General features: G+C 41.1%; 1 protein-coding gene across 1 annotated transcript in view; it reads right to left on the bottom strand.

The window, feature by feature from the left end:
- Nucleotides 1–14,437, bottom strand: part of LOC308074651 (uncharacterized protein) — a gene marked incomplete at both ends in the record, with an annotated part of 46,383 nt that extends 31,946 nt beyond the window's left edge. The window contains 2 exons of the mRNA XM_080414158.1: nt 12,683–12,804; nt 14,387–14,437. Coding sequence (XP_080270284.1) covers nt 12,683–12,804; nt 14,387–14,437 — 173 coding nt within the window. The remainder of the gene's footprint in view (nt 1–12,682; nt 12,805–14,386) is intronic.
- Between the last annotated feature and the right edge of the window lie 5,375 nt (nt 14,438–19,812).

The raw sequence follows: 19,812 nt of genomic DNA, 5'->3' as shown, positions 1-19,812 counted from the left end.
CTAGTCGTCCTGATACTCTAGAGAGAGTTCAGATGATCTTCGAGCGTCGCTGAGGACACTGTTGTCAGTTGAGCTGATCCTGCTTGGATCGATGCTGGCTACTCTGGAAGGGTTAGGGCTGAGTCTAGTGCCGATGAGGAGAGTGGCTCCTCTCAGCCATGACATCCAGCGTGTTTTATCCTTCTGTGGGTAACCTCTGACATCACTGTGGTGATGTCAGATAGTGTCAGACATCTCCTCATATGGAGCTGCCTGGAGTTTCTGGGAAGGGTTCACTGATGTCAGACCCCGTATCTATGACACGTCTTGGGTCTCTATGACGACCTCGTAGGTCGATCGTCTCCATTTATGGGGATCTCCATATATAGGCCAATGCTGGCAAGTATGCCGTGAACGTTCGCAACACTCTCCATATCATAGACGAAACATTATTTAGCAGAATAATCATGTGAACAGCTTTTTCTAAAGCATCTATGCATTAGGGCATTTATTCCAGTACAAAGTACAAAGGACCCCAATGGAAACAAGCCATAGGCTTTCTTGGGTTTTAAATCCTCTTAGCTGACCTGTTATTGAAATGTACATTCATTTGCTTTTTTTTTTGCAAACAATCAATCATCATCAATGTCATCATCCATCTTTTCCCATGAAGCTTCTTCAGTGGTCTCTTGGATCAGGATGCCGTAGGGTCGAATGGAATCTTTCACAATCTCTATCTGCTGCTGAGAAGAGAGATCTTCTGCTACAGGAACTAGCCAGTAGTCCCCGTCCTCGTCCCTAAACACCACCTTTCTCTTTAGTGGGTATGGTATATCCAGGACTAAAGTATCATTTCAAGCATATTTCTATGATTTTCCATTTAATTGGTAAAACAAGGTTTGTATTTAGGACTGAGTTTGACCTTTGGTCAAATAATGTAAGCCAGAGAGAGATTTCACCCAACTTAGTGTGGGCTCAGCTGTAATGCAATCAGTTCAGAGTTCCTGGCCTTTGTAGAGCACAACAGTCGTTTTGATAAACCTTTTGTTTCATGGTTCAGAGGCATTGACACCCTCTGTCTTGTTTTGATTATCAGAAGAAGTCTTTTGTATTCATTTAAACTAATCAGAGTAATCATTGTTCCTTCCTGGGTCAATCAGCTACAGACAGGATATGTGTAGTGAATGGTTGGAAGCCAGGTCAAGATGACAGTAAAATATATACACTTTTATTATTCTTCAGTCTTAGGTCTGCAGTGTGTAGTTAAAATGATTAAAGTCTTGACAACTATGACTTGTGTTGTTAACAAAGAGAAATGTCATTTAAGGAAAATATTCAGTCTTAAAGTAACTGCAACTTTGTTGATTCATTGTATTTCTAACTGCTGTTTGCAATTGTGAATGTATAATGTGTGTGGACTTAATTTGAAGTTAATAAGATGTTAAACAAAGATTTCATAATATGAGCTTGTGTAAAAGTATAGTTTTATAGATAAGGGTTAAAGTAAATTGTCACATGTTTAAAACTAGGCGGATGCTAATTCCTTGTGATGACTGAGAGAGGCTGGCCAAGAAGCCTTTTGTTTCTAAAAGCTTGTTTGTGAGTGGTCAAGACGGAGGACAGAGAGGAGGTCCTATTTCAAATGTCTGTCTGTATAAAGTATGATGTTTGGTGATTTGAGTTACACTCTGTGATTGGCAATGCAGATGTCAACGTCTATGGAAATAAATACATTTCTGTGGACAAACCCTCTTTCAAACTGGATCCTTGTTCTTCTTGCACTTAGGGAATAGTTAGGGAATAGTGATTTTCCTGTCTGATCATGGCCAATATACGACATGGGTTTATCCGGTTCTGCATGATGACTTGGTATGTTTTGCCGTTCTTGGATTTGAACTTGATGGCGTACGGCTCGGCCTCTGTGAGACACGGTGTAGAATAAACACCTTGTCCGTACTCAGCCCTGCTTCCTGCCTTATAGTGAGACTGGATGATACCTTTGGCTCCGTCTATGCTAGTGCCGTGATAGGAGACGGGCCATTCTCCAGGCACAGAGTGATCCCTCCAGCCGTTTGGACCCAGCCAGGTGTTGCCATCTGGGTACTTGTCCAAAACTTTCAGGGCCATTCGGTACCAGCCCCCGGGTCGGTTGTAGGATTCCCCGCCTCTTACACACTCAGTCGACCCAGGGGATAAAGCAATGAAATCATAATCATACTGTGGATCAAAAAACATGTCCATGTCCACAAAAAACTCTCTCTTAACTGCATCAGTGTAAGCTAGGCCTACAGCTGGCGTTGACGCAGTTAACACATTGTGACCAAGGATGGTGCCGATGACTAAATCCAAAGGAGTAATGACGTTCTTCGTAGATAAAACACGTTGTAGATAGCTGCAGACAACAATTGTAGACAGAGGTAGAGGTTTAACATCAGCTCGCATAAGGGCGGACAGAGACTCAAATCGGACCTCTTGATCAACCATGGCTAGAAGAATTCAAACACTCCTTTACTGTGTGTAGATCTTCAAGTACAGTCACTGGCCCTCATTTATCAACGCGGTGCATTCCAAATAATGGGCGTACGGTGAGATCACCGCACCTTTCGGCATTTATCAATATATCCTGACGTGGGCTTCATCCTACCATAAGCTGAAATCTCACGTCTGGTCGAGACCAGTTGTTGACGTTGGCTGCACCCGTTTATTCCATTGTAGACCTGCGGAGCAGCATTGTCTGACTGTCATCTGGACACATAATCCACTCATAAATGTATATCTCACTAATAAATAATCCCTGTGAAAATATAACATTTTATAAAGTAATTTAAACAAACTGCTTTAACAGTCATTCAGTTGCATTGGCTATTTTAAAATTGCAAGCTCAAAAACGGGTCGCATCGCGACGCATTGTGAGCTTGTAGATCTGCTATTTTCAAAATATACAGCGCTTCTGCGAGCGCATTTTCGGGACTCCCGACGATCTTTTCATGGACAGTGAGGTGTACAAACGTCCAGTAGCTTGTCCTATGTTATGGAGTTATGTCATAGAGAGTTTTGAAGACTACAACCTGGCTGGGTTAAGGATATAAACCCGACGCTCCAATCTCTTATTAACGTGGTGGTACGGAATGACTGCCGCCCGTCCGAGTCTCACGGGGAATATCCTACATGACTGCTTGTGCACTGCTCGGTATGGGTTAAATAAATTAATATACAAATGTATTCCATTCATGGCGATGTGATTGGTATCATAATATGTCATTCATGTAGGCTACAAGCCTACGTGACAAAGATTGTACTGCTACGGTACGGATTACATGAAAAACACAGCTGGGCGGGCGTGTGTGTGTGTGTGTGTGTGTGTGTGTGTGTGAGAGAGAGAGAGAGGGGCGTGTGCGTGTGCGTGTGTGGCGAGGCGAACGGGGGAAACTCTTTCTTATTGGCTTTTCATGATGATGTCTTTGGTCGTATTCTGGTTCTTCAATCTTCATGTCGTAAAATCGGGGCGTTTTGAGAATATTTAAGGGCGTGTTATTTAAATGACGCTCGTTTTCAGACGTGAGATTTATCAAAGCTCCGACCTGATGTACGCCAGGATTGGCTGTGTAGGATTCGTTGATAAATGTGACTTCGACGTTGGTGTACGGCCGAATATATGGAAAAATATAAGCCGGTTTATACGCTCCGTTGATAAATGAGGGCCAGTGTGTGGCTGTACTGTAACGTATTGTATCTGTGAGTGTTGAGCGAGACACTTTTACTTTCAATTCATAGCCTTTAGTTGTTTAATAACTCATTCTGTAAATGGTTAATCCCGGATGCTAAAACATCCGGGACAACGCTCCACACGTCCCAGACTCTTCTCCCTTCTAACTATGGAATGAACTCCCCATTGCAGTTAGAACTGCAGACTCACTCCCAATCTTCCGCCGTAATCTGAAGATTCACCTCTTCAGACTCCACCTCAGCTCGTAGCACTTGCCATAGCCTCGACGACCTAACAGGCTAATGCAAAGGCTAAAATGTACCTTAGATAGCATGTTATGTATAGACCGATGCCAGTGTGTATAGTTTCAATGTATAGATTCTTTTTTGCATATTCTACTGCTAGACTGATGATAGGTTCTTGGTTTACTTATGATCCAAGATTACTATTTCTATTTCTATGCATTCAATGTATTATCTTGTGTTGTCCTTGCTTACAGTAAGGGCAGGTACACACTGCAGGACCTTTAAGTGGTCGGGGGGTCATCTGATCGTTAAGCATTACACACTGCAGGAGTTTATTTCTTGAAATCGGCTGTCATATATCGTTGTGGTTTTCACACTATAGATTGATCCCCGACCAGGGATTACACACTGTAGGATAGTTCACTAGGATGCTATCTCCAGAGTCAGACCCAATACATACATTTGTGTTTATTCCAATTCATTTTAATCGACGTATCCCGTGATATGCCCCTCGATCTCCCTCTCTCTCTCTCTCTCTCTCTCTCACTCTCTCGCACGTCAAGTGCGCAGAAGCAGTCAGTGACAGAGTTGCCATGTCCGCTTATTATAAGCGACTTTGGGATTGTTTTTCTGTAAAGTTGCTTGAAAGTGTAGTTGCTTTTTTGGCCTTGTTTCCTAATGTTGTTTGAACCAGTTGTTCTAAAAAATGTTCATGGCAAGGACCCCCAAATTAATATTTGTCAACCAGTAGCTTGTCCTATGTTATGGAGTTATGTCATAGAGAGTTTTGAAGACTACAACCTGGCTGGGTTAAGGATATAAACCCGACGCTCCAATCTCTTATTAACGTGGTGGTACGGAATGACTGCCGCCCGTCCGAGTCTCACGGGGAATATCCTACATGACTGCTTGTGCACTGCTCGGTATGGGTTAAATAAATTAATATACAAATGTATTCCATTCATGGCGATGTGATTGGTATCATAATATGTCATTCATGTAGGCTACAAGCCTACGTGACAAAGATTGTACTGCTACGGTACGGATTACATGAAAAACACAGCTGGGCGGGCGTGTGTGTGTGTGTGTGTGTGTGTGTGTGTGTGAGAGAGAGAGAGAGGGGCGTGTGCGTGTGCGTGTGTGGCGAGGCGAACGGGGGAAACTCTTTCTTATTGGCTTTTCATGATGATGTCTTTGGTCGTATTCTGGTTCTTCAATCTTCATGTCGTAAAATCGGGGCGTTTTGAGAATATTTAAGGGCGTGTTATTTAAATGACGCTCGTTTTCAGACGTGAGATTTATCAAAGCTCCGACCTGATGTACGCCAGGATTGGCTGTGTAGGATTCGTTGATAAATGTGACTTCGACGTTGGTGTACGGCCGAATATATGGAAAAATATAAGCCGGTTTATACGCTCCGTTGATAAATGAGGGCCAGTGTGTGGCTGTACTGTAACGTATTGTATCTGTGAGTGTTGAGCGAGACACTTTTACTTTCAATTCATAGCCTTTAGTTGTTTAATAACTCATTCTGTAAATGGTTAATCCCGGATGCTAAAACATCCGGGACAACGCTCCACACGTCCCAGACTCTTCTCCCTTCTAACTATGGAATGAACTCCCCATTGCAGTTAGAACTGCAGACTCACTCCCAATCTTCCGCCGTAATCTGAAGATTCACCTCTTCAGACTCCACCTCAGCTCGTAGCACTTGCCATAGCCTCGACGACCTAACAGGCTAATGCAAAGGCTAAAATGTACCTTAGATAGCATGTTATGTATAGACCGATGCCAGTGTGTATAGTTTCAATGTATAGATTCTTTTTTGCATATTCTACTGCTAGACTGATGATAGGTTCTTGGTTTACTTATGATCCAAGATTACTATTTCTATTTCTATGCATTCAATGTATTATCTTGTGTTGTCCTTGCTTACAGTAAGGGCAGGTACACACTGCAGGACCTTTAAGTGGTCGGGGGGTCATCTGATCGTTAAGCATTACACACTGCAGGAGTTTATTTCTTGAAATCGGCTGTCATATATCGTTGTGGTTTTCACACTATAGATTGATCCCCGACCAGGGATTACACACTGTAGGATAGTTCACTAGGATGCTATCTCCAGAGTCAGACCCAATACATACATTTGTGTTTATTCCAATTCATTTTAATCGACGTATCCCGTGATATGCCCCTCGATCTCCCTCTCTCTCTCTCTCTCTCTCTCTCACTCTCTCGCACGTCAAGTGCGCAGAAGCAGTCAGTGACAGAGTTGCCATGTCCGCTTATTATAAGCGACTTTGGGATTGTTTTTCTGTAAAGTTGCTTGAAAGTGTAGTTGCTTTTTTGGCCTTGTTTCCTAATGTTGTTTGAACCAGTTGTTCTAAAAAATGTTCATGGCAAGGACCCCCAAATTAATATTTCCACCCGACAGCGACAATATAGCCTATACATCACACATGGGCAACATATGGCCCGGGGTCCGGACCCGGCCCTTTGACCATCTCAATCCGGCCCGCCAAGTCATAAAGAATGTAAAAAGACCCCCCCAAAACATCTAAATTTTAAAAGGTTGCGGTATCTTTAAAAATAGCCTATCTACAACGTGAGCTTGTAGATCGTCTATTTTCAAGTATCCAATGTATTTGTATATAGGCTTCATGCATAGTCGCTTGTTGGGCTTGTTTTCAGAAACCTGGTTGCTTATTTCTCTCGCAAAATCTGGCAACACTCACAGACAAACACATTGTCACACACACACACACACACACACACACACACACACACACACACACACACACACACACAACTTAACACAGGACTGGACAGTAACTATGCGGGGCATCTGTTTGTTGTGGTCAGGTCCACCGACCTTCCATAGCCACGGTGGCTGTAATGTGCTCTCATTGGCTGTGGCGCTGATCTCCTCGCAGACCCCTTTCATACTGTATGATACTGTGAGATGTCTAGTCGGCGACATAGCTGAATATCTAACAGGGTAGTTATCTGAAAACGGTCGGAAAGCCGTCGCAGAGCGGATAATCGCGGCTAGATCGTGTCGCAGAGCCTTTCACACACAGCGAGCATTATCTCGCCGATCAAAGGCCGATCTGCGTCAGATCGGGAGGTTTTGTCGGCGAGCGCCAAAAAAGGTCGCCGACAGCATTATCGGACCAAATATCCTGCAGTCTGTACCTGCCTTTAGTTGCTCTGGATTAAGAGTGTCTGCTAAATGCCTAAATTGTAAATTGTTAATGGTAGGGCATCAGATAAGAGGAAATTTCAGATATTTACATCGTCACGACACCCTCAGTAACAGGTAGTACCCACATGCAGGAAAACACATGAATAAAAAACTTGAGGTAAAACAGACACTTTACTGAAAAACGTAGACCAAAGGTGCACCTCATAATGAAAATACAACAGAAGTACTCCTTCACAGAGGGCATACAAAATACTGAAAACTCAGGAGGAATAAATATCAGGCACTTAACTTACAGTAGAAAAACTCTCATACAGCCCAATAAATACCTGAGGACTCAAATGTAAACAGTCTCAGAACCAATCTGGACGGGGGCAAGGACAGGGACACACTGGGCATTGGCAGAGGCCATGATCATGGCCTCTGATATATACTAGAACTAGTCCATATCTCCATCCATGCATCCATTTCCAACCGCTTATCCGGAGTCGGTTGCGGGGGAAACAGTTTCAGCAGAGAGCTCCAGATTTCCTTTTCCAGAGCAACATTAGCCACTTACTCCTGGGGAATCCCAAGGCGTTCCAAGGCCAGTGTGGAAATATAATTCCCCCATCTGGTCCTTGGACTGCCAGGGGGTCACCTCCCAGTGGGACATGCACCAAGCACCTCCCTAGGGAGACGCTTGGGAGGCATCCATACTAAATGCCCGAACCATCTAAACTGGCTCCTCTCCAAGTGAAGGAGCAGCGGCTCTACTCCTGGTCCCTAGCAGATAACTGAACTTCTCACCCTATCTCTAATGGAGAGGCCAGCCACCAGTCTGAGAAAACTCATTTTGGGCGCTAAAAAATGATCTCAAAATATTGAATGAAAAGGAAAAACACTGGTTAAACCAAATATGTGAACACTAATTTGGGAATGTTATTACTTTTGTATTAGTTTAGAGTTTTTTGCATGTACTTATTGTATTTGGAGTATTTTTTACTATAGATATGTGTATAGAAAGGCCTGCAGCAAATGTAATAATGACTCATAATCAGGCCTGGAATTTCGTCATTTGAGGGGCTTGGCCTTTGGTATTGTAATTTTTTTGAGGGAACCAAGGCCAAATGCCAGGGCAAGGCGGCCATCAAATAAAACAAAGATTTTTAAGTCCACGGAAATAATGAATTTAACTTGAAGGTTATGGAAGATTACATTTTAGTACAAGAATAGAATAACTATCAACAAAATATAACCCATTTATTTCCCAAAATAATGTATTGGCAAATTATCAATAAAAGTCAAATTGGTCTCAATATTTGTCATGGTTAACACTGGACTTCACTGACTGAAGTAGGGGTCACATGGATCACATGGGCATTCACAGATTAGAGATTTTATGTACTTTCCCCAAAAGTTATTTTCATAAAAATGTGATTGAATTTGCACTATCAATATTTAAAATATGGTATTTCTTATTTATTAATAATTATAGCTTTGAGCTATTTTCACCATTTTAAATAATTTCTAAATAATTATTTTAAAAAAATGTTTTGGACATACAAGGTTTCCACCCGACAGCGACAATATAGCCTATACATCACACATGGGCAACATATGGCCCGGGGTCCGGACCCGGCCCTTTGACCATCTCAATCCGGCCCGCCAAGTCATAAAGAATGTAAAAAGACCCCCCCAAAACATCTAAATTTTAAAAGGTTGCGGTATGTTAATAGTTTTGAGACAAATTAATTTAACTCGACTCCAATATAATTAATTAATTATATATATATATATATTCTTTCTTTCTTTTTTTCTTTACGAAGAGAACATGGATGTTGTTTGAAATAGATCGGTGAGGTGAGGTCACAGCTTGTCTCTACTTTTGAATAATATTGATAGCCTAAACATTGAATTTGTTTGCAGTTATTAATTTATATTGCTTGCTGGATATTAAGACTCATAATTTGGGGATTTTGCTGTATTTTGTCGGGTTTTGTACTGTGATTTGATGTGCACACATGCGCTGCCACTGACAATCAATGAGACAGACCGCTTATGCAGTTCACTTGTTCTACTAGGTCATACATGGCCAACTGGCGGCCCGGGGCCCACATGCGGCCCCCACCTTCACTTAATGCGGCCCACAGGTTCATATCGGAACACTGATATATTATTGATTTCAGCAGTTACAATTCCAAACATGCAAACATTTTAACGCTTTAATGACTACTACAGTCTATATTAGTAGCTTAATGACTAGTATTACAATTCTATTGTATTTTTTATGTCCAATATATTTGTATTTAAGTTCATAAAGTTAACATAAGTATAACTAAATACATTTGAAATTAAATAAAAATGTTACTTTTCAGGATCCCAATTCAAAAGTAGCAAAGAATAGCAGATCTACAAGCTCGATCGGCTATTTTTGCTACTTTTGTGTGACATAGAATGGCCCGACAGTATATGCAATGTGGCCATCTGGAGTGAGTGTGGAAATATAGTGGCCTTCTCCATCATCAAAGTTGCCCACCCCTGTACTAGGTAGTTCCTAGAGTAGTGCTGGTAAGACTCACTCACGCTCTCTCTCACTCTCTCACTCACATACATATGATGGAATAGGCTCCAAAAAATCCAACCTACCACTGGTAATAATGTGCAGCGTTTCACTAGATGTTGTCCAATAAGACTTTAGAATCAACAGACAACTGGTGGTGTCTACCGTATTGACCGGAAGATAGCCGAGGAGAAACGAGCTGGGGCAGTGAAGGCGGGGGGCATCAAAGCCACTGTGGCCGTAGGGCATGTCATTTTTTGAAGGGCACACGGCCAGAGAGAGGGGCAAAGAGGGCCATGGCCGTCGTGGCTGCCGTGAAATTCCTGCTCTGCTCATGATGTAATAACGGTTCATAATGTAATAATCTAAAGGTAATAAAAGCTCATAATGTAATAATCAGCTCATAATGTACTGCAATAAAATTATGAGTGCATAACGTAATAACAGATATTTTCATAATGTAATAATGTGTTACATTGAGAACCTTATGTAGCCACTCATAATATAATAACAGTTCATTATGTAATAACAGCTCATATTGTTAAGAAAAGTGTTACATCGTAATAATCAGTATCACTATCATGTCAGTATCATGGTCAGTATCATGGTGACTATGGGAAAAAATGTAGTCGACACACTGGACTATGCTCCAAACGATCAAAGGTTTATTACTATGATGTGTGACGTTTCGAGCCTCGTGGCTCTTCCTCAGTCACTTAAGGACAGCTAGACACACCTATACTAGTCTGTGCTAGGTCAGCTGACCAGTGACCCAGCTGGCTACAACGATACCAATAATGACAAGATGAAAAGTGCAACACCATGCCCATCATGAATATGATATACAGAGATAGTCACAATGTACATGTAACTACTACCATAAAGTACATACATTCAATGGACCCACAGAACCTTTAAAATCAATATAAAAACATCCTGGCGGGTCTTTGCGTAACCCGTTTGCAAAATAGATATATGCAGCTGACCCAGCAGAGCAAATATTAAGGGCAACTACGCAACGATCCCAAGTCAAAATCCTCATTTAACCCTTTTGGGGCCAATGTGTCTAAAGTGTAAATCCAAAAGGCTTCTTGTTTGAGGAGCCCCCAGTATAATATGTAATATAATATTGAGTTATTTGTATGCTCCTAGGGATTATGTTACTAAACATTGTATTCTCACCAGCCTGTAACAAGCTTGAACTTTTAGCTCATAACATGGCACAATTGGTAGGCTATTCTATATGGCTGGATGTTTAGCTGTAAAAAATAACCTTGGCATTAGGCTACTTGTTACTGTCAAAGCTTATTCCGTTTAGTGATAGTAGATGTGTTTTTCTTGTGGTAAGGTCCAGGTACGATTCACCATGGTCAGAGGTGGATACCTGCGCAAGGAAGTTTTTAAGTGCCATAGGGGGTGCGCTCTTCCTAGTCGCACTATCTTCACCACGATGAGGTAAACCCGGTGGCGTGGGTGACCCATGACGACCAGTCCCCCATCATGGCTGCAGGAGGCTGCCGGGTCCTTGTTTTTTTAAGGCCCGCCTATTGCGCACCGCCAGCATTGTTGTGGTATTATGTCTATCACAAACATAAAACCTACTATTCTCTTATAGTTGAGTGAGTTGACTTTGTCAACTTTTAATGTTACTGAAATAACATCACACAAATTGAACATTGCTTTTGACATAGGCCTACTACTGTATACGTTTACTATTCTTACAGCAAGTCTACTCTTGCTGAATATTGGTATTGGCATATTGACCATTGGTAAGCTAATTTGATGACAAAATAAGACAATCATGTTTTCATACTGTAATACCATAGTATAGCATTGTTTTAAGAGTCCTGTTGTGACTCTTGTATTGAGTGAAACATTTTGTTGACAAGATTTGATGGTATGTTGTATGTAGGGAATAGAAAAGCACTGGACTGGATATAGAACCTTTCTGTGACTGTATATGGAATAATGATTTTCGGTGATTACTTAACCAATGTGGAAAGGAATAATGCTGTAACTGTTGAATTCATATGGATTGCTCCTGTGACATACTGTACAGTAGAAGTGAGTGTTGTAGTGACCACTACTGTAGGCCTACAGAGTGTGGTACAGTATATGTTTGTATTTTTTACAAGAAACATCAGACAAACTCAGACAAAATTGACTATTGTTATGGTTTGAAGCACTGTCAGGTTGTCACATGTGTGCACAGGCAAGGCATGTGTATGAGTGTGGACGGCAGGCGTGTTCATGTGTGTTCATGTAGCCTAGTATTTGGGTAGGGTGGCCTGGAAGGGTGTATGACTCCCGGCCTGAATTACAGGGCCAGTCTGGACCTGGGTGTGTCTGACTGTCCTCAAGTGACTGAGAAAGAGCCACTAGGCTCGAAACGTCACACGTCATGGTAATAAACCTTTGATCGTTTGGAGCATAGTCCAGTGTGCAGACACATTTTTTTCATTGTTGTTCACCTCTGCCCAGCACCTATAGTATTAATTTAGTTGGATGTGCATGCTCTTCTACCTGTTGACTGACATGATACTGACATGATAATGAAATGATACTGACATGATACTGACATGATACCGACATGATACTGACATGATACTGACCAAGTTACTGACATGATACTGACCCGTGTTACTGTCATGATACTGACATGATACTGACCATGACACTGACCATGAAAATTACGTTGATACTGACATGATACTGAACATGCTACTGACATGATACTGACCATGACACCAACATGATACTGACATGATACTGACCATGACACCAACATGATACTGACATGATACCAACATGATACTGACCATGATAATGGTATGATACTGACCGTGTTACTGACATGATTCTGAAATGATACCGACATGATACTGACCATGATACTGACATGATACTGTAACACTTTTCTCAACCATATGAACCGTTATTACATTATGAGTGCAAATTAGCTTTGGCTATGCAACGGTTTCAGGTTTTTACACACACAGAGTTCTGACCTGAGGCTGCGGTCCTGACAGCCAATGGCAGCGTACTTCCTGGTTGCATCAACGTCCATGTCGTACAGGGTGGTCTTCCTCACCACGTGCTGAGTCCTCCTGAACTCCAGACCCTCTTCCGTCTAGAAACCACAGAAGAAGAAGAAGATGGACAGGTCAAAACATCTGGGTAGAAGAAGACCACTTCAAACATGTGAGCGAAGCATTGTGAGCTTGTAGATCAACTATTTTAACTATGTTGGCTTGACACTCTTGTATGATGAACCGCACAGGGCCCACAATGCTCTGATCCCCAGGTCCCTGGTTCGATTCCCAGCCAGCCCAACCTGCTTGCTGAATATCATTCCCTTTCTCTCTCAACTGTCATTATCAAAATTAAGGCAAACAAAATAACTGGGGGGGAAAAACAATAATACAAATAAAAACATGTATTAAATATTGTCGCCGTTGGGTAGAAACCTTGTATGTTACTTTTCAGGAAATGGAAAGAAGAATGTTCAGAAATAGTGAAAACAGCCAATCTACAAGCTACATTATCACAATATAGACCTATTTAACAATTCATTTAACTAAAGAAATATATCTACTGCTCTGCTAAAACAGAACGCCTGCCTGTGGGGCAGTACCATTTGTCAGCCAGTAGGTGTCCCACCGACACCAGGGTGTAACATGTCTCAATGGAAGAATAGGGAGACTCCAACCACTCCAAAAATCAACTATTTTGTTCAACATATTTGAAAAATGTTGAACTATTTAGAATATATTGTTTTACACAAATCTTCTCTTCTGGGGGTCCCTGTCACGGTTAAGCTCCAAAATCACATTAATCACACAAACCCACTCTGCAATTATTTTCAATTTTGTGGAGGAGAGGAGACCAGTGTCCTAGCCTGGCGTAGCTAGACTAGAGTGCAATTTTTTTTTGCACTCGCAGATTCGTCTGGTCCCAGGCTACCAGTGTCCCTGTTCAAACCTAGAGGAGAGGAGAGGAGAGGAGACCAGTGTCCCTGTTCAAACCTAGAGGAGAGGAGAGGAGAGGACCAGTGTCCTTGTTCAAACCTCCAGGGACAAGAGGCTCAGTAACTGGGACACACTGGGAACTGTGTTTAACCAGGAGGAGACGAGCTCAAAACATAACTACACTCACTAAATAAGAAAAAGAGGTTGCGCATCAACAATGTTTTTTTTCAGTGGAGTGCTAGACCCAAAATCCAGTATACACATCAAAAGTAGGAATTTAAAAAAATCCCATAAAGGTAGCACATCCAAAATTTTAAATAAATGGAGGACAAAGTACTCACATTTCCATTTTGTATTGACACACACCAATAAACGAACGTTTACGCGTTTCCTACACAACGCTTACACGTTAACTACACTTACTAACTTTGTATCGTCTCTGTCGGGTGGAAACCTCATGTGTCTAAAAACTGTTACTTTTCAGGATTGAAATTCTAAAATAGCAAAAGTAGCAGATCAACGAGCTTGTGGATCTGCTACTTTTTGATGCTTATGTGTGACGCTGTAGTATGATCAAGTAGAGCGTTAATTTACCAAGAAAAAACACACAAAGTTAAAATGTGGACATAAGAGGTTTATGACCGACAGCAACGACATTAAACAGTTTGAGCATTTCCCAAAGGGAAGGGGAGAGGAGGTGGTGAGAGGAGGAGGTGAGAGGAGGAGAGGAGGTGTAATCAATACCTTCTGAGCGGTGCGGAAGTAGATGCTTTTATCGGCTCTACAGCTGATCATGATTGACATTGACATTGACATGATGACTCATCATGATTTGTGTGCATGGGGATCTCATCTTAAACAAGCTCAGTGCTTAATGAGTCTTCCAGTTTAGTAGACCTTGTATTGTGAATTTGTACTTCCATGTACTGTTATTCTCATGTCTTACTAAATAAAGTACATCAATCAATCAATCAATGAATGATCAGCCTGAGCTTCCCCTCATTGGCTGACAAGACAGGAAGGAGAAAACACACAACCATCGTTATCAACACTGACTTTGAGTTTTTTTCTCAGAAGTTCAGGAACCCAGAAGTAAGCGTTAAAGCTGCAATCAATACCTTTCATTTAGTTCATTAAATGCTATTTTGTAATTCATTTGTATGGTAAACAGAGCATGTGGGCGGAGCGGAGCTGGAGCTCTTCTGCCGCACAAGAGGCCGCAATGTCGGACATTACCCGACGCTTGCATCATACGCTCTAACCTTTGATTGCCTTTCAATAAAACCATATTTGATAGACATAAGTATCACCAACTGATTATAGAGAATGTGAAATTATTGTTATCTTTATTACCTGTGCAATGGATTAATGAAATCCAGCGAATTTGTGCTCCGCGAATGGCATCGCAGAGCACAAATCATTGCGTCTTATATAATCACAATTGACAAGGAATTGACACACCCACTTCTGCTGATAATAGGAATATTAGAATCACAGAGATTTCTTGAGAATTAGGAGTGAGGGATATACAATAATAAATAAATACAGTGAGCTCGTAAATCTCACGGTATCAATACTGTGGCTATTTTATTTATTTTTTTAAGATATTGTTTGGGGTTTTTTCTGCCTTTATTGATAGGATAGTAGGCTGACAGGAAATGGGGAGAGAGATGGGGGGGATGACATACAGCAAAGGTCGTCGGGATCGGGAGTCGAACCAGCGACACGCTGTCAAACTGTATTACCAGCATATATGGTATGCGCCTGGACCGCTAGGCCAGCAGACGACCCAATACTGTAGCTATTTATACCGTGGTAATAACATAATACGTATACCGTTACATGCCTATCACCAACCAATCAAAGGATACGGTTTGAAATACAAGTGGCGGGTTTTGTCTGAACCACTCACTTTGCGAGTCCCTCTCTCTCTCTCTCGAACCTGGAATTAAATCCCACAGGATTTAATGCCGTTTTATTAAAAAAAGACAACGCCTATGTAAAAACTTGGATTTGGACTGGCCTAAGTACAGTACTTAAGTAAATGTACTTAGTTACTTTCCACCACTGGTCCCAACATTAATACAATATGTATTTGTCCACGGATACCAGATTGAAGTATTGAATTATGATAACGAAATGACAACAGACTGAAGAGATAAGTTGAGGACCTAAATGTGTTGCAGGAATGTCAGTAGTTTTTCATGTCAGTATAGTCAGTGTGGTTGAAACAGACAACTCATTTCAAATGTAAATTGTTGCGTTGCTATGCGTTCTCTATTAATGTTTTGGTTATTTGACCACTGACAAGCTGATTTTAAATCACAGTACAATGTAAGACTCTTTTACTCTGAACATTTCTTTCACACGTCGGGTCAATTAAGGCAACAACAAGTTAAAACCAGTGTTGTAAACTTTAATAATTACATTTGACACAAACTTTGAGCACCTTCTGGCTGTCTGCTAGATACATCGTCATTCAGTCCCCTTTGGTCAACTGCTGTTGAAATTGAACCTAAAAATGTACAATTGATTGTTTATCGTTTTACTTGAAAACTTGCATTACGTTCAGAAGAACTACTAGAACTCTTAGGGCCCCAAAAAACATGAACATAATGTTGCGTGAATTCAAAAGTAGTATAGGCTACAAGGCTTGCAGACAGTGCAGTCTAATGTAGTCCAGCGTCCTATTTTTAGTGTCAGACATTGATTCGTTTAACTGACAGAACGTTCAACCAGGCTGCATCACAGCCATGATGAAGAAGCTTGACTTTGCATCTTAAATGGTTCCACTTGGGGGCGAAATTGAACTGCAGAAAGTATCTCTCTCTGGGATGTTACTGTAAAAGGTTGGGACTTCTACAACATTGGTTCTCAAGCCATTTAACCCATTAAGACCTGAAGTGATTCTTCATTTATTTTTTCTAAATCCCAACAGTTTTTTGAAAAAAATCTAAAAGATTTCTTTTGAAGAATTTTCAAAACTAGCAGATCTACAAGCAAAAACAAAATAGCAGATATACAAGCTCATAGCGCTGCACCGAGTGCCGCACTATGAGCTTGTATATCTGCTATTTTTGAATAGCCAAAGAAATCTTAGGTGACACAGATGCGTTCCAGGTCAAGGACCTCCATAACTCAAGAGTGTAGAAATGTACACTTTCAGAGTTACTGACCTGCACGGGTCCATTTGGAACCCCCCGATAAGGAACCCCGACAGTCCCTGGATCCCAAATTGAGAACCACTGTTCTACAATAATACATTACCACCATCAGGTGGAGAGAGAAACTACTGTCGGTTTTCATCCAACAGCGGTGACATAACATGACATGATATCGGAGCAGAGAAACAATACAACAAAGTACAAAACAGCAGGAACTCAGTACTGTTGCTACAGTAGTTGGATGGTATCATATTACTCATGAATCTTTTAAAAAACACAGTAAGTCGTTTCTGCTGTTTGTCTCTGTGGAACACAATGTCCCATAACCGTAGTAACATTATATCCATCAGTAGTCTCAAAACAAAAAAAAGGTGACAAAAAAACTTCCATGGACCTGTTTCAACCAATAAATAGACATACAGTAACAGTACATACATATAAATGTTCATACGTGATTCTGTAACAGTCTCTCTCTTTCTCTCTCTCTCTCTCTCTCTATTTCACACATACACACACACACAGTCAACTCAGAGTGAAAACATGGATGAATTGTGTTCATTTAAGACTAGAGGATTGATTGCTGTTAAAATATTGTACCATTGTGTTCTAAAGCTATGCTGTAGTGTTATGGTGTTGTGTTATAGTGTTACAGTGTTGTAGGGTTGTTGTGGTAGTGTTAGTGTTGTGTATACAGGTTCAACAGACTAAACCCTGGTGTGTAATGGTGCTTTTCCAGTGCAAAGAACCGACTCGACTCGCTCTTCCACTCAATGTAGTTGGTCATCATTATAGCGATGTCCAACCCTTTGTATAGATGATTGCTTAATAATCCTTAAAATAAAGTTAATGTTTATGCCAATACCGGAAATTATCTGCAGTCTAACAACAACAAAAAATTTGGCAAGAAATAGACCAATATTTATCAATATTGATGAATTTCACAATGAACCACTTAAGCCCCTAAATACTTCGTCATATGACAAATAGCGGGGAAATAGCAGATCTAAAAGCTCAGAACTGGATACAGCAATTGAATGAAAGCACCCCCCCCCCCAATTCTGCCAAGTAAATTCAACCCCAAGGGAGAGGAAATAAAATGCAAGTAGATTAAAGTTGAGCTGGTTCTATGCAAAGGAAAAGCGCCATAAAGTCACTCCAAGCACTTTGATGAATGATGACGGATGGTTATGGTTAGCTGGTAGAGTAAGACTAATATGATTATTTTAATTTGATAATAAATTGGCATCATTTTAGAAAGAAAATGTTGAGGTTGTTTTCAAAGTGCAAGCGGTTGTCTATAAGCTCACTGTCGACCAACACCCAGTCATGTGAATGACCTGTTAACTTATCAATACATCCATCAATAATAATCACCTTGCTGATGCTGAACCAATACCCAACTCATAATAAATAATATGTAAACCCCAAAACCCTAATAAAACACCCAGTATTGCTAGTAATCCTCTGACTTTAATTGCTGACAATTGTTGTTGAAAAAACAACAACATTCTTTAAGACACGTGCCCGACACAAATCCAAGTGTTAACTGGAAGATAGCCGAGGAGAAACGAGCTGGGGCAGTGAAGGCGGGGGGCATCAAAGCCACTGTGGCCGTAGGGCATGTCATTTTTTGAAGGGCACACGGCCAGAGAGAGGGGCAAAGAGGGCCATGGCCGTCGTGGCTGCCGTGAAATTCCTGCTCTGCTCATGATGTAATAACGGTTCATAATGTAATAATCTAAAGGTAATAAAAGCTCATAATGTAATAATCAGCTCATAATGTACTGCAATAAAATTATGAGTGCATAACGTAATAACAGATATTTTCATAATGTAATAATGTGTTACATTGAGAACCTTATGTAGCCACTCATAATATAATAACAGTTCATTATGTAATAACAGCTCATATTGTTAAGAAAAGTGTTACATCGTAATAATCAGTATCACTATCATGTCAGTATCATGGTCAGTATCATGGTGACTATGGGAAAAAATGTAGTCGACACACTGGACTATGCTCCAAACGATCAAAGGTTTATTACTATGATGTGTGACGTTTCGAGCCTCGTGGCTCTTCCTCAGTCACTTAAGGACAGCTAGACACACCTATACTAGTCTGTGCTAGGTCAGCTGACCAGTGACCCAGCTGGCTACAACGATACCAATAATGACAAGATGAAAAGTGCAACACCATGCCCATCATGAATATGATATACAGAGATAGTCACAATGTACATGTAACTACTACCATAAAGTACATACATTCAATGGACCCACAGAACCTTTAAAATCAATATAAAAACATCCTGGCGGGTCTTTGCGTAACCCGTTTGCAAAATAGATATATGCAGCTGACCCAGCAGAGCAAATATTAAGGGCAACTACGCAACGATCCCAAGTCAAAATCCTCATTTAACCCTTTTGGGGCCAATGTGTCTAAAGTGTAAATCCAAAAGGCTTCTTGTTTGAGGAGCCCCCAGTATAATATGTAATATAATATTGAGTTATTTGTATGCTCCTAGGGATTATGTTACTAAACATTGTATTCTCACCAGCCTGTAACAAGCTTGAACTTTTAGCTCATAACATGGCACAATTGGTAGGCTATTCTATATGGCTGGATGTTTAGCTGTAAAAAATAACCTTGGCATTAGGCTACTTGTTACTGTCAAAGCTTATTCCGTTTAGTGATAGTAGATGTGTTTTTCTTGTGGTAAGGTCCAGGTACGATTCACCATGGTCAGAGGTGGATACCTGCGCAAGGAAGTTTTTAAGTGCCATAGGGGGTGCGCTCTTCCTAGTCGCACTATCTTCACCACGATGAGGTAAACCCGGTGGCGTGGGTGACCCATGACGACCAGTCCCCCATCATGGCTGCAGGAGGCTGCCGGGTCCTTGTTTTTTTAAGGCCCGCCTATTGCGCACCGCCAGCATTGTTGTGGTATTATGTCTATCACAAACATAAAACCTACTATTCTCTTATAGTTGAGTGAGTTGACTTTG

This window comes from Gymnoscopelus braueri (assembly GCF_963280865.1).
Source record: "Gymnoscopelus braueri genome assembly, chromosome: 19".
In the NCBI taxonomy this organism is placed as follows: Eukaryota; Metazoa; Chordata; class Actinopteri; order Myctophiformes; family Myctophidae; genus Gymnoscopelus; species Gymnoscopelus braueri.
This window is presented reverse-complemented; position numbering and strand designations above follow the sequence as displayed.